We start from the raw sequence: 11,648 nt of genomic DNA, 5'->3' as shown, positions 1-11,648 counted from the left end.
GCAGGTCTCACGCAAAAATTAAGAAAAGAAAACAAACCTCAAAACACATACACAGTACACGTACGACAGATCTGCGCGCATCAGTACATTTTTCCTTTTGGCCTTTTTCAGTACAGTGACCTAGTAACAAAACGCACGCCGGCCTTCCCACACGAAAACGGAGGGGTTTCGTCATTTCGTGCACGCGCACCCAGCGCGGTGATGTTTCAGCGTGGCCTGACACATGTTCCACGTGACACAGACTTGTACTGAATAATTCCAACGACGTTCCTTCTTATCTATCTTGTCGATATCGCAAGCGACACACGTCTAGCGCTAGCTCAGAAACATACTAGGCAAGTAATAACACTAATCTTTTTTCAAAAGACCATTAACAATACTAATCAATCTCATGTTATGTTCCTAATGAAATCTCATGTTCATGTTCTCATGCGTCAGGTGAGCTGTCCACTTTGGCTAATGGCTAGGCAGGCTAGCGTGTGTGTGTCAGTGTGTGTCCCACTGACCCCCAACGTTCAGACACAGTACAATAAGGCCGGACCGAGCCCAGGCGGGTCGAAACAAAAAATGCGCATCGAGCCGAGGGCGCGTTTGGTACGTTGCTGAGGCTAGCCTGCCTTGTACCTGGGAGCTATGCTCCCGCTAGCCAGGTTCAACGAATGCAACATGAGTTTATTTTGTTGCACGCATTAATCTGATCAGGTCGTGAATAGAAGTTGTTTGGTTGCTCGCACGAGAATATATTGCATGAGATAAAATACTACAATCAAGTATCATTATGATATTTATATTGTGTAAAATATTTTAATAGATCTTACTTTACCTCATTAAATCTTAATCACTTTTAAAAAAACACTAATCTCACTTAATATATACTAATCACCTATTAAATATCATGATTAGCTAGCAGTTGCCTGCATCCAGCGAGCCTGGCCGGCGAGAACCGGATTTCATTTTCGTTTCCCGGGAGCTAGGCTCACCGGTGCCTTTTGCATGCGCCGAGCCAGGCTCTGGCCAACATGCAGGCAACCAATCAACGGCAACATGCATCGCTGGAGCTGAACGAGCCTCGTGCGACCAACCAAACGCGCCCTTAGTAATTTCAGCGCACCGGAAAAAAGTGCTTGGCAAAGACTCCTCCAATCGTTACAATTTGATCCGGTTGCTCTGAATATTCTTCAGGCTTGCTTGGAGACAAGAAACGGTTTCAGGCTTTCAGCATCTTTGAGCGTGCGAGAAACACACCCACAAACGCACAGAGGGGCTGTTAGCTCACGTGCTTTCTGCCCAATTATTCACGGAACAAAACCTGCTGGGCAACGCATGGCCAAAAACACTGCTGTCAGTCAGACGGCCGCAGCAGTGCCGCGCGCCAAGTTACTAGGTCACCATCATCCGTCAGAGATCCAACGACAAACCGGCAGCTGTGTACGATCCAGCGCGCGCGGCTGCTACCAAATCCGTTTCCCCGATGAATGAACGGACCCAAATCTCTCGCCAGTCGCTACGGGAAGCACATCGAACAGTGTCGGTACAGCCACCAACATTAGGGGACTGCTTGGTAATAGGGTGTTAAAATTACAGAACTAATTGCACGGATGTCGATACAGCCACCAACATCGGATGTTTGGATGCTAATTAGGAGTATTAAATATAGGGTAATTACAGAACTAATTGCACAGATAGAGTGTAATTCGCGAAATGAATCTATTAAGCCTAATTAGTCCATGATTTGACAATGTGATGCTACAGTAACCATTTGCTAATGATGGATTAATTAGGCTTAATAGATTCATCTCGCAAATTAGCATAGGGTTCTGCAATTAGTTTTATAATTAGCTCATATTTAGTTCTCCTAATTAGCATCCGAACATCCGATGTGACACTGTTAAAGTTTAACACCTCGTATCCAAACACCCCTAGGTCTCCAGACTCCATCCATGGCGGGAGCCATGTGCCGTGTCGAGGTATTAAGGTCGCAGAAATGGATTCAATGCAAATTATTAGGAGGTAATATGGCTAACCCTGACCCATGTGCAAAAACATGTCGACACGAGGAGCGACTGCAGTGACCTCTTAACATTGCAACATCCCGCAAAAACGTGTAAAAACACGCAGAGTTTCTTGTTTCACGTGTTTTGTTACAACAGTGCTACCGAGTCCTTAAATGAATGGGCAGTGCTCCTACCTTCTTTCAAAAGAAAAAAAAGAAACGGTGCTACCGAGTTACTTTGTCGACATCACTCATAGCAGGATCAATGACAAGCCATTGCAGACGTTGACTAGAGCCTGTTTGGATAGATTAAAATTAAAGATTAGTCTTGACTAAATTTAGACGTCTAAGTTTTAGTGGGCTAAAATTAGCTGTCTTCTTTGGAGCCAGCCATTTATAAGTAAAAGTCCATCTGTCCTTAGTGGGTGCAGGAGAAAAAAAAATAGTAAGGCTCAAGTAGAAGGGTAATTTTGATCTTTTTATCATTCATGTCTAAAACTAGCTCCCATTAGCTTGGAAGGCTAATGAAAAGTTTAGTTGGGACTTAGCAATTTTTTTCTCACCTTTAGCCCCATTGCTTACACCGTCAGGTAGCGCTGGATCCGCCGGAATCCTATCACCGTACTGTGTTCCAAACTTCCAAGCGCACAATTTGTCGGCGAGCACTTGAGGCAGCGCGAAGGTCGGCGAGCACTTGAGCTAGTCAGGTGTTCCCGTCTATCTCATGCCTTTTAAAAATAAAAACTTCCTGCCTACCTAGCTCATTTTTTTTACAGGTGTTTGGTTGCTTTAGTCCATGGACTAAAGTTTAGACCCTATCATATTTGGTTCGATGGACTAAAGTTCATTAATGCAGTTGAACGAAGTCGTTTTTACCCCTGCTCCCCTGTTACTGCTTGCGCCTGCTACCCCTATTCTGACGTGCGCCTTCTACCCCCAGTTCTGGCACCTGCTACCCCTTCTCGAGTCATCAATCCTGACAAGGGCCGACCGGAATGGCCTCGTCCTCCTCCAGCGCCGGCCACGTCGCCAGTACCCTAGCTCTGCGTAGGGGTTCGGTGGTGGCAGCATCGCTGATCCCGGGGTTCCCGGACGACGTCACGGCCGTCATCCTCTACCTGCTCACTTTCCCGACCAGTCCTGCCTCCGCGCCACCTCCCGCGTGTGGCGCCTGCTCCTATCCGCGGCCTCGCTGCTCCCGCTCCACTGCAGCCTCCACCTCCCTCACCGGCACCTCCTCTGCCTCTTCCCCACTGACCCCTTCCTCACCTTGCCAATCCTGCTCGATCCCGCCGCCCCCACCGCCTGGTGGCCCCTCCCGCCACTAACCTGCTCCCCGCATCTCTACAGCCTCACCAACTTCGCGGCTCTCACCGTCGGCCGCCACCTCTACGTCATCGGCGAGTCGTGCTTCGACGCCCACAGCTACCCCCTGGGCACCCCTCCCCCTCAGGCGCGGGGAGGACCGGGGGCAGCCTCGTCCTCCTCCTCCCGGATCCGATCCACAGGAAGATCCTCCCCCGCATCCTTGTCCTCGACCCGACCTTCCGTCACCGCGTGCTGCTCCCACCGCCCTCGCGTGACACGCTGCCTGGTGGTGACCGCTGGCACCGCAGCAGGTACGGCGATGGCGGCGGGGGTCGGGCGGGAGGGGGCCGGACAGGAGGGAGGCAATAAATGAGGGGTAGGGGTATCTCCAATGCCTTTTAGTCTACTTTAGTCCACCCCTATTGGACTAGAGGACTAAACCCTTTAGTCCACCCGGGACTAGTGTTTGGTTCCACGGACTAAAGTTTAGCTCCTGTCACATCGAATGTTTAGATAGTAATTAGGAGTATTAAACATAGACTAATTACAAAACCAATTGCACAGATGAAGGCTAGTCCGCGAGACAAATCTAGCCTAATTAACTCATAATTAGCACATATTTACTGTAGCATCACATTGTCAAATTATGGATTCATCAGGCTTAATAGATTCGTCTCGCGGATTTGCCTCCATCTGTGCAATTGGTTTTATAATTAGTTCAATGTTTAGTCCTCCTAATTAGTATCTAAATATTCGATGTAACAGGGACTAAACTTTAGTCCGTGAAACTAAACACCCCCTAGCTAAAATGGGTGGACTAAACTTTAGTCCATGGTAACCAAACGTGCTCTAAAAATGATGTATTGGCCTTGCCTGTCTATTTAAAGTGCTCGTCCCCGAAAATGGTAGCAAGCCCGACCAAGTCCCAACTCTCAGTGCCTCCACTCTCTCTACTCTCTAGTCTCCACCTCGGCACCTCCTCTGAGGCCGAGACACTTCACGGGTACATGGACAAGTTGGCATCCTGCTTCGTCCAGCATGGAGCACCATCCCAAAGCTTCAAGCCCTACGCTCCTCAGAGATCCACTACCCAGATCTCGCCTGGACGCAGCCGATCCGTTCCGGTCGTCCGGTGCGCCGCCGCCCATGCTGCTACAGTTACAGCCCCCAAAGTCACCAGCGTCGACGTCGCAAATGTTGGCAGCGGCAGCTTCGACTTCGAGCGCTACCTGTCGGCCACCGCCAAGGCCGTGCACGACGCGCTGGACGCCGCCCTGCAGGGCCTGCGGTGCCCCGAGTCCCTGAGCGAGTCGATGCGCTACTCCGTCCTCGCCGGCGGCAAGCGCCTCCGCCCCGCGCTGGCCATCGCCGCCTGCGAGCTCGTCGGCGGGCCCGCCGCCGCCGCAACGCCGGTGGCCTGCGCCGTCGAGATGATCCACACCTCGTCGCTCATCCACGACGACATGCCGTGCATGGACAACGACGCGCTTCGCCGCGGCCGCCCCTCCAACCACGTCGCCTTCGGCGAGCCCACGGCGCTGCTCGCCGGAGACGCGCTCCTGGCGCTGGCGTTCGAGCACGTGGCTCGCGGGTGCGCGGCCGCCGGCGTCCCCGCCGACCGCGCCCTCCGCGCCGTCGTGGAGCTCGGGAGCGCGGCGGGCGTGGGCGGCGTCGCCGCGGGGCAGGTGGCCGACATGGAGGGCGAGGGGTCCGCGCCCGTGGGACTCGCCGCACTGGAGTACATCCACGTGCACAAGACGGCGCGGCTCGTGGAGGCCGCGGCGGCGTCGGGCGCCGTGGTCGGGGGCGGCGGGGACGCCGAGGTGGAGCACGTCCGCCGGTACGCGCACTTTTTGGGGCTCCTGCTCCAGGTGGTGGACGACGTGCTGGACGTGACGGGCACGTCGGAGCAGCTCGGGAAGACGGCGGGCAAGGACGCCGCCGCCGGCAAGGCCACGTACCCGCGGCTGTTGGGCCTGGAGGGGGCGCGCGCGTACGCTGGGGAGCTCCTCGCGAAGGCCGAGGCCGAGCTCGACGGGTTCGACGCCGCGCGCGCCGCGCCGCTGCGGCACCTCGCCCGGTTCGTGGCGTACAGGCAGCACTGAAACTCTGAAAGTGATGACGTGTTCATTGACGACTTCGCTGAAGCTTTTTTTTTTTTTGAGACCCCGACTTCGCTGAAGCGAGAGAGGGCAGCTCAGATGGAGCGATAATACCTCCGCGGGAGCCCAAAGGAGTTATGGGCCCAAAGTATTTATGGGCTTTCTAGTGCAGCCCAAAGGAGTTACGGGCCCAAAGTCTTTATGGGCTTTCTGGTGGACTGTGGTTTAGCCCATTTCTTACCAGCCCAAATTTGAGTTGGTTTCGGGCCTGTCCACGGAGCAGAGCAGTGGCCTCTGGAGTCTGGACTAAAGGTTAACTTTCTGCTGAAAGCTTTTGGAAGTGCAGTTCGTTGTTCCGTCACGAGTGGTAAACGATTGCGCCAAAACACGAGCACAAAGATTCTTTTTCCAGTGCCGATCGCCCACTCCCACCCTCCGTTTCCAAAAGCTAGGAGGCGATTACCAGCACGAGCCGACACATTCCTGCTCCGCGAATATGTTCTCCTCCTCCTCCTCCATAACCCAACTATACGCCCGCGGCTAATCAGCTCATCACTCCAAACTCCCACTTCGCTCGCAGCAGGCACAGCCATGGCCGCTCGTTCTGCCGCCAAAGCCTGCCACGCTCTGCTCGGTGCTGTCCACGCGAAGCTCCGCGCGTCCGCGTCGCAGCTGCGGGGTTCCTACCGCTCCCTGGGCGCCTCGACGTCCGCGGCGCTCGCGGCCGCCCTCGCCGCGCTCCTCTGCTTCGCCGCGGCGTTCCCGCGCGCCGCGGCCTCCTTCCTGCCGCTGCTGGCGTCCACCTCCCTCTGCCTCGCGGCGGCGGGGCTCTTCGCCGCCGAGGAGCGTGGCGCCGCGGGCGGGGACGGCGGCGCCGTGGAGGCCGTCGTGGTCATGGGCGGCCGGGAGGGACGACGGAAGGTCGAGGCCGGGCTGGTGCAGGTGATCGGCGAGGCCAACGCGAGCGCGTACGGCGCCCGCGACGGCCTCCAGGTCGGGTGCTTCCTGCGCAGGTCGGCGTGGCGCGGCGTGGACGAGGACGGCGAGGAGGTCGTCTTCGCCGGCACGCTGGCGCCCCGCGTGGCGGGCGGCGCCGTCGACGCCGCCGGCGTGCTGCAGCGGCTGGGGCACGGCGAGCTGGAGGAGGAGGTCGCGGCGCTGCGGGTGGACAGGCTGGCGGAGGGCGTGTGGAACAGCTACTTCGGCGGGTGGTCCAGGTGGCACGACGTCGACGTGGCGGTCTAGGTCATGATGCGGGTCAATTCAGTTCAATTGGGTTCCTGTGGACCGCGCGAATATTTGCTCGGCTACCTTTGGCTTTGGATAACCCAAGCTGTTCCTGTGAGATTCCTGCGTTCTAGACTTCTAGTCACTGAGTTTGGAGTTCTTCGCCGTTGGCTGCAAAATTACTACTATGCCGTTTCAAAAACAAAATTACTACTAAATTTCGTCTACAAAAGCAGGATGGTTGATGGTTAAGTAGGGTGGTTGGCTTGCTAGTTTTGATCACCTTCATCGACCGTGCTCTGGCGGCCCTCCCCACCAATTTGGTTTCATCACAGGTTCGTTGGCTGGTTCTTGTCATCGTTTTCATTGACGATCGAGACAGCCCGCGGCGGTTCAGCGATACTAGCGCTCAAATTTGTCAGGTAGTAGTACTTCTTAGCTGAAAATTTAGCATCTTCCAAATTTCTCCGATGCAGCAGATGATGAATTTGTGAAAACATGGCACGGAGAAGAACACCGCTGGTGTATGTACGGACACCTATGGAGATCAGCGAGATGGTAAACTCGTACGGAGTAGTATCATAATTAAAATAGTGTTTGATATGCATCTGGTTCCACTTCGAGTATCGGATTCCTGGGCATCTCTCTTCTTTGCTGAGGAAAAAAAGCACGCGTGCTTTGATTCACGACCGCGGAGCGGATTGACGACGTGACAAAGAAGCTTCAGCAGCCAGCGCTTCATTATTCTTCAGCACACAACATGCTGAGTTAGCAAGCGGACGAGGAGACTGAAAGCAAATTTCAAACAAAGTTTTGAAACCCCAGTTTAAATTTTGCTGGAGATCAAAATTGCTCCCTTGCATGGAGAAAAATGAAATCTTGACCTGTGATCCTACTTTCTTGGGATCACCTCGGCACAGCATCGGACGTGCCTCTGGCCGCCGGCAGCCGGCAGCCGGGTCACGCACGGCGTGAGCCGCGCGAATGAGGAGCAGCGTGTGGCCCGCCCGTGTGACGTTCCACAGTGGCCCGAGGGCCGGGGGGCATGAAGTTGGGCCAGAGATTGGACAGGCCTCGGATTCCGTCTCGGCCACTGCGGTCGTCGTCCTGGGCCTACTCAGCAGATGTGGATTGTTGATGGGCCTTTGTAATTGAAAAAAAGAAGAATTTTCTACTAAATTTCTACAGCTACACAGAAAGAAATTGGAAGATTAAGGCTGACACTGAGCCGTTCATAAAAAATGTACGGTTCACAGTACATCACATGGTACATCCTGCGTATATGGCGTATAAGCATGCGTGGGCGGCGTTTGATCCTATGCCACGTCGACCTACTACGGTACTACCTGGTAAATCATTGGGTATACTACACATTTTCACGACACAGAACAAGGGGGAAAAAAAGACATGAAGAAGATCACAAGAATTAATAGTCACGGCGATCGCGCGCACGCCGTCCTCGATCGACGTCAGTAGAACTGCGCATTGGACGTGTATGTGCCGCCGAACCACCACCCGGCGGGGGCGACGTCGACGGCGGTGACGACGCGGCCGTCGTCGGCCCTGAGCCGGAACGAGAGGCTCTGCCCGTTGAGGAAGGCGTTGCTCTGCCAGTTGGCGCCCCAGTTCCGGCTCATGGGCATCCAGTCCGTCCGCGACCCCTTGATCCACGCCTGCGCCACCACGCCGCTGCCGCCGACGTTGGCCACCGTCACCAGCTCGAAGTAGCTGTGCCCGTTGACGGTGAACCGGACGCCGCCGCTCCTCCGGCACGGCACGCGGCGGTAGTTCACCGGCACGATCCCGGCGCGGTACACGGCGATGGTCTCCCACGCCGGCTGCGACATGTCGAAGTGGCGGCGCGGCGGGTTGCACCAGCCGCCGGAGTCGCCGGAGAGCGCCCAGTTGGGCGGGCAGAAGTTGGTGGCCGTGACGGTGATGGAGGTGCCCGGCTTGCAGTACCTGGACTTACGCGCGTCGCAGGCGATGGTGAAGCACGCCCCGCACATGGCGCCGTTGTTGAACAGCGCCGTGCTCAGCGCCGCCGTCCGCGTCCCGTACCCCGCGCTGTACAGGTTGTCGTACCCGCACGCGCCGCCTGGTGATCGATCGATGGGCGGAGCAGAGGTGTTAGCATTCGTAATAACCTGATGTAGAATAACTCAATGCAAGAGCATGGCGGATGGATCGAGCAGGGTGTGCTTACCCATGGTGCCGGAGGCGTCGCTGCCGCCGTAGAACGTGGCGAAGGCGGGCGTCCACTGAACCGCCGCCGCCGACCCTTCGAGGAGGAAGAAGGCGCACAGGGCCAGCTGGAGCGCGAGCATCTTCGCCTGCATGTCAGTAGCTAGCCAGTGTTTGTTTTGTGCCGTACGGCTGAGTGTGTTCGTGCCCAGGAATGGCCACCAAGGAGCCGTATAAATAGTGTGTCAGGTTCTTGATGGCACTTGCAAGGACCACTTCACAAGCAACCAACCGCTGCTGCTACGACGAGTAGCCGGCCGGTCAGGCGAGTACCGGACGGGGAGGGGCAAGGCCCGGCCCCGTTCATACTCTGCAGCGAGCTCGAAAGCGACTGCCCAGCGCGTGGATGGTTTGGCCGGGATTGACTTTTGCGCGCGCCTGCATGTTGGTGTTCATGATTGGATAACACTTTGCTGTTGCATGCAGCGAAAACAAAATTCGTGCCACCGCTGGATGAACTAGTGATCGCCGACGCCGGCGGCCATGGCCATGTGCGCGTCTCGCTCAGTTCTCCCAACCCTGATTCAAGCGCGTGCGGCCTGATTCGAGACACACTGCAGCGATGATGGAAACGATCATGTCATACAAGTGGGCATGCATGTATCCGTGCCCTCGTAGGCACACCCAACTCGGCCAAGTGGGCATGAATCTAAAATGACAAAATTTCCAGGACCCTATAATTATATTTTCTTACAGAAATTTGTACTGACAACGTTTTTCAAAAAAAGAAAAGAAATCAACCCAAAGTTCTTGCGTCCGTAAACCGCATTTCTTTGAACTGCGCTGGAAAGGTTTGTTACCATCTGTCTCTGCAAGGGGAAAAAAAAGCTCGTGCGCTTTGTGAAAGCGAAAGCGAGAGAGGAACTGTCTGTTCGTATCGGACATCTCAGGGCACGGTGAAGTGAACTGGTTGACCTTTTGCAGTGGGACGCCGACGACCGATCGAGCACCGGATGGAATCAAGTTGTGGCATGATTTAAGGAGCCGTACCTGATGGTAGTACCATCCGAAACCGTCGGCAAATAAATTCGCCGGTCAGGCGCCACAAATTCCTTCCCACGCGCCATGCATGGTGTGTTCTACATGCTCTGATCGTAGCCAGTTAGGTGAGGCCGTGATCAGAGCATGTGCACCCGCGGATAACACGGCTTCCAGGTCATAAGGGTGCATCCATGGACGACTTGTTCTCCAAGCACGACTTGGTTTAAGCAATCCACTGCCGATCATTGTAGTTGTAGATAATCATCACAAGTTCATCGACAAAACCGTGTGCACGCTACGCTATCATATTCGTATCGGATCGACCGTACAATAAGCTTGCATGATGCACATCTGGTTAGGATTACACGCCAACTGACTGGCGATGCTACCATGCTACTCCCTCCGTCTCAAATTACTGTTCGTTTTTATTTTTCTAGATACATTAATTTTGCTACGTATCTCTAGACATATATACATCTAGATCCATATCAAAAATTTTATATCTAGAAAAGTCAAAACGAATAGTAATTTGGAACGGAGAGAATACATTTATTAGACACAAAGGATGCTACCATCCATGGTGCATGAAATCCACTTCTCTGATTACTGAACTAAGATGCCGAAAAGCATATTTTGGTGCACAAGCTAGCACACCTGAGAAAACTTCGCCAAAATAAAAGGAAGTGGACATTCTGAAAAAGAGTAGCGCAATTTGATTCAGCACAGACTGCCGCGATTTCCTGGATAATTCATGTACATACTCCGCGATTTAGCACATACATTATGCTTGATTTCACAACTTCCGCAAATTTCTCCGTTGATTACACTACTTCACAAGTCAACGTGTGGTGCCTGGCTCCACACACCGTTCTCTTCGGGGGTTGCTGGGTAGCAAGAACATGCCAAAATCCATGAACCAAGGGGGGGCAAGTCAATCAAATACATATAAACATGGACAGGGTTTCAGGGCCGTCAGACTGTTACAATATAATAAACCAGTCACCTAAAGCAACATGTGTCGTGCCACGTCGGTGTATGTATTCCGTACAGCCCTACAATACGGCAGGCATAACAGTCGTCAATGCACATGCCCTTCTTTCACTCTACCTAGAATGCATTATCAGATCAATTACATATACCTTTTCCTTTCAGCAGTGAAGAAAGTAAAGAAAATGTTACAGCATCGATCGACAGATGTAAGAAACAACGGGGGAGGTTGAAGTAGAGTTCATCCACACGCAGCTGGTTGCCAAAACTGTGAAGTCCATCTTCACACAAAGACGGTTTGTGTTCTGCTGTCTCGCTTGTCCAATTGACCTCTAGTTTGTGGACGGAGATCCACTGCACGTGATTTTGGCCGTCCGATCTGCCTGTGAACGGTCCGCGCAATACTACAGTAACGAAATACAGTGAAAACATGAACAGTCCGAACAGTACTGCACAGTGCTTAACAGTATTCCCTCTCTCAGCTGGCGATCGCTTAACTTGCAGTCCCTATAGCGACTGCACTGGAACTCGGTCCCTAGTTTGCTCCTCCCTGGATTGCAATGGTGCTCCGCGAGGGGAGGGAGGGAGAGTCCACGCTTGCTTATCATCGTGCAGGCTCAAGATCGAGGAAGCCCCGGCACGCGGGAGGCGTCCCCTGTGCAACGAACGCAGGGTGGCGGTGGCCGGCGGCGCTTGCTGACGGCCGAGAAGCTAGCCCGCTTGGCGGGCGGAATCATCCGGCGGGAGGCGGAGAAGGATCTGGGCGTTGAGGTCGTTGGCGTGCGCCGTCAGCGAGTGGCGGGTGG

At 54.3% G+C, this 11,648-nt stretch overlaps 3 protein-coding genes across 3 annotated transcripts; 2 read left to right on the top strand and 1 right to left on the bottom strand.

The window, feature by feature from the left end:
* The first annotated feature begins 4,184 nt into the window (after positions 1–4,184).
* Positions 4,185–5,759, top strand: LOC101781099 (geranylgeranyl pyrophosphate synthase 7, chloroplastic). Its single transcript, XM_004967815.3, has one exon. The coding sequence runs from the start codon at positions 4,204–4,206 to the stop codon at positions 5,404–5,406; it is 1,203 nt and encodes a 400-aa protein (XP_004967872.1). The 5' UTR covers positions 4,185–4,203; the 3' UTR covers positions 5,407–5,759.
* Positions 5,760–5,891: 132 nt separating this feature from the next.
* Positions 5,892–6,848, top strand: LOC101781498. Its single transcript, XM_004967816.3, has one exon. It carries the CDS (start codon positions 5,995–5,997, stop codon positions 6,646–6,648), a length of 654 nt encoding a protein of 217 aa, XP_004967873.1. The 5' UTR covers positions 5,892–5,994; the 3' UTR covers positions 6,649–6,848.
* A 985-nt stretch (positions 6,849–7,833) lies between these two features.
* LOC101780697 (expansin-A8) lies at positions 7,834–9,010 on the bottom strand. Its single transcript, XM_004967814.3, has 2 exons — positions 8,837–9,010; positions 7,834–8,728 (listed from the first exon to the last, which is right to left on the bottom strand). Exons 1-2 carry the CDS (start codon positions 8,967–8,969, stop codon positions 8,100–8,102), a joined length of 762 nt encoding a protein of 253 aa, XP_004967871.1. The 5' UTR covers positions 8,970–9,010; the 3' UTR covers positions 7,834–8,099.
* Positions 9,011–11,648: the final 2,638 nt, after the last annotated feature.

The sequence above is a fragment of the Setaria italica genome, chromosome V (genome assembly GCF_000263155.2).
Source record: "Setaria italica strain Yugu1 chromosome V, Setaria_italica_v2.0, whole genome shotgun sequence".
Taxonomy (NCBI): Eukaryota; Viridiplantae; Streptophyta; class Magnoliopsida; order Poales; family Poaceae; genus Setaria; species Setaria italica.
Note: the sequence above shows the minus strand (reverse complement) of the source record. Positions and strands in the feature narration are given on the sequence as shown.

Coding starts and splice junctions, on each gene's coding strand:
- LOC101781099 (XM_004967815.3), top strand. CDS start 4,204: ATGGTAGCAAGCCCGACCAAGTCCCAACTCTCAGTGCCTCCACTCTCT.
- LOC101781498 (XM_004967816.3), top strand. CDS start 5,995: ATGGCCGCTCGTTCTGCCGCCAAAGCCTGCCACGCTCTGCTCGGTGCT.
- LOC101780697 (XM_004967814.3), bottom strand. CDS start 8,969: ATGCAGGCGAAGATGCTCGCGCTCCAGCTGGCCCTGTGCGCCTTCTTC. Junction 8,729..8,836: donor CGACGCCTCCGGCACCATGG/GTAAGCACACCC, acceptor ATCGATCACCAG/GCGGCGCGTGCGGGTACGAC.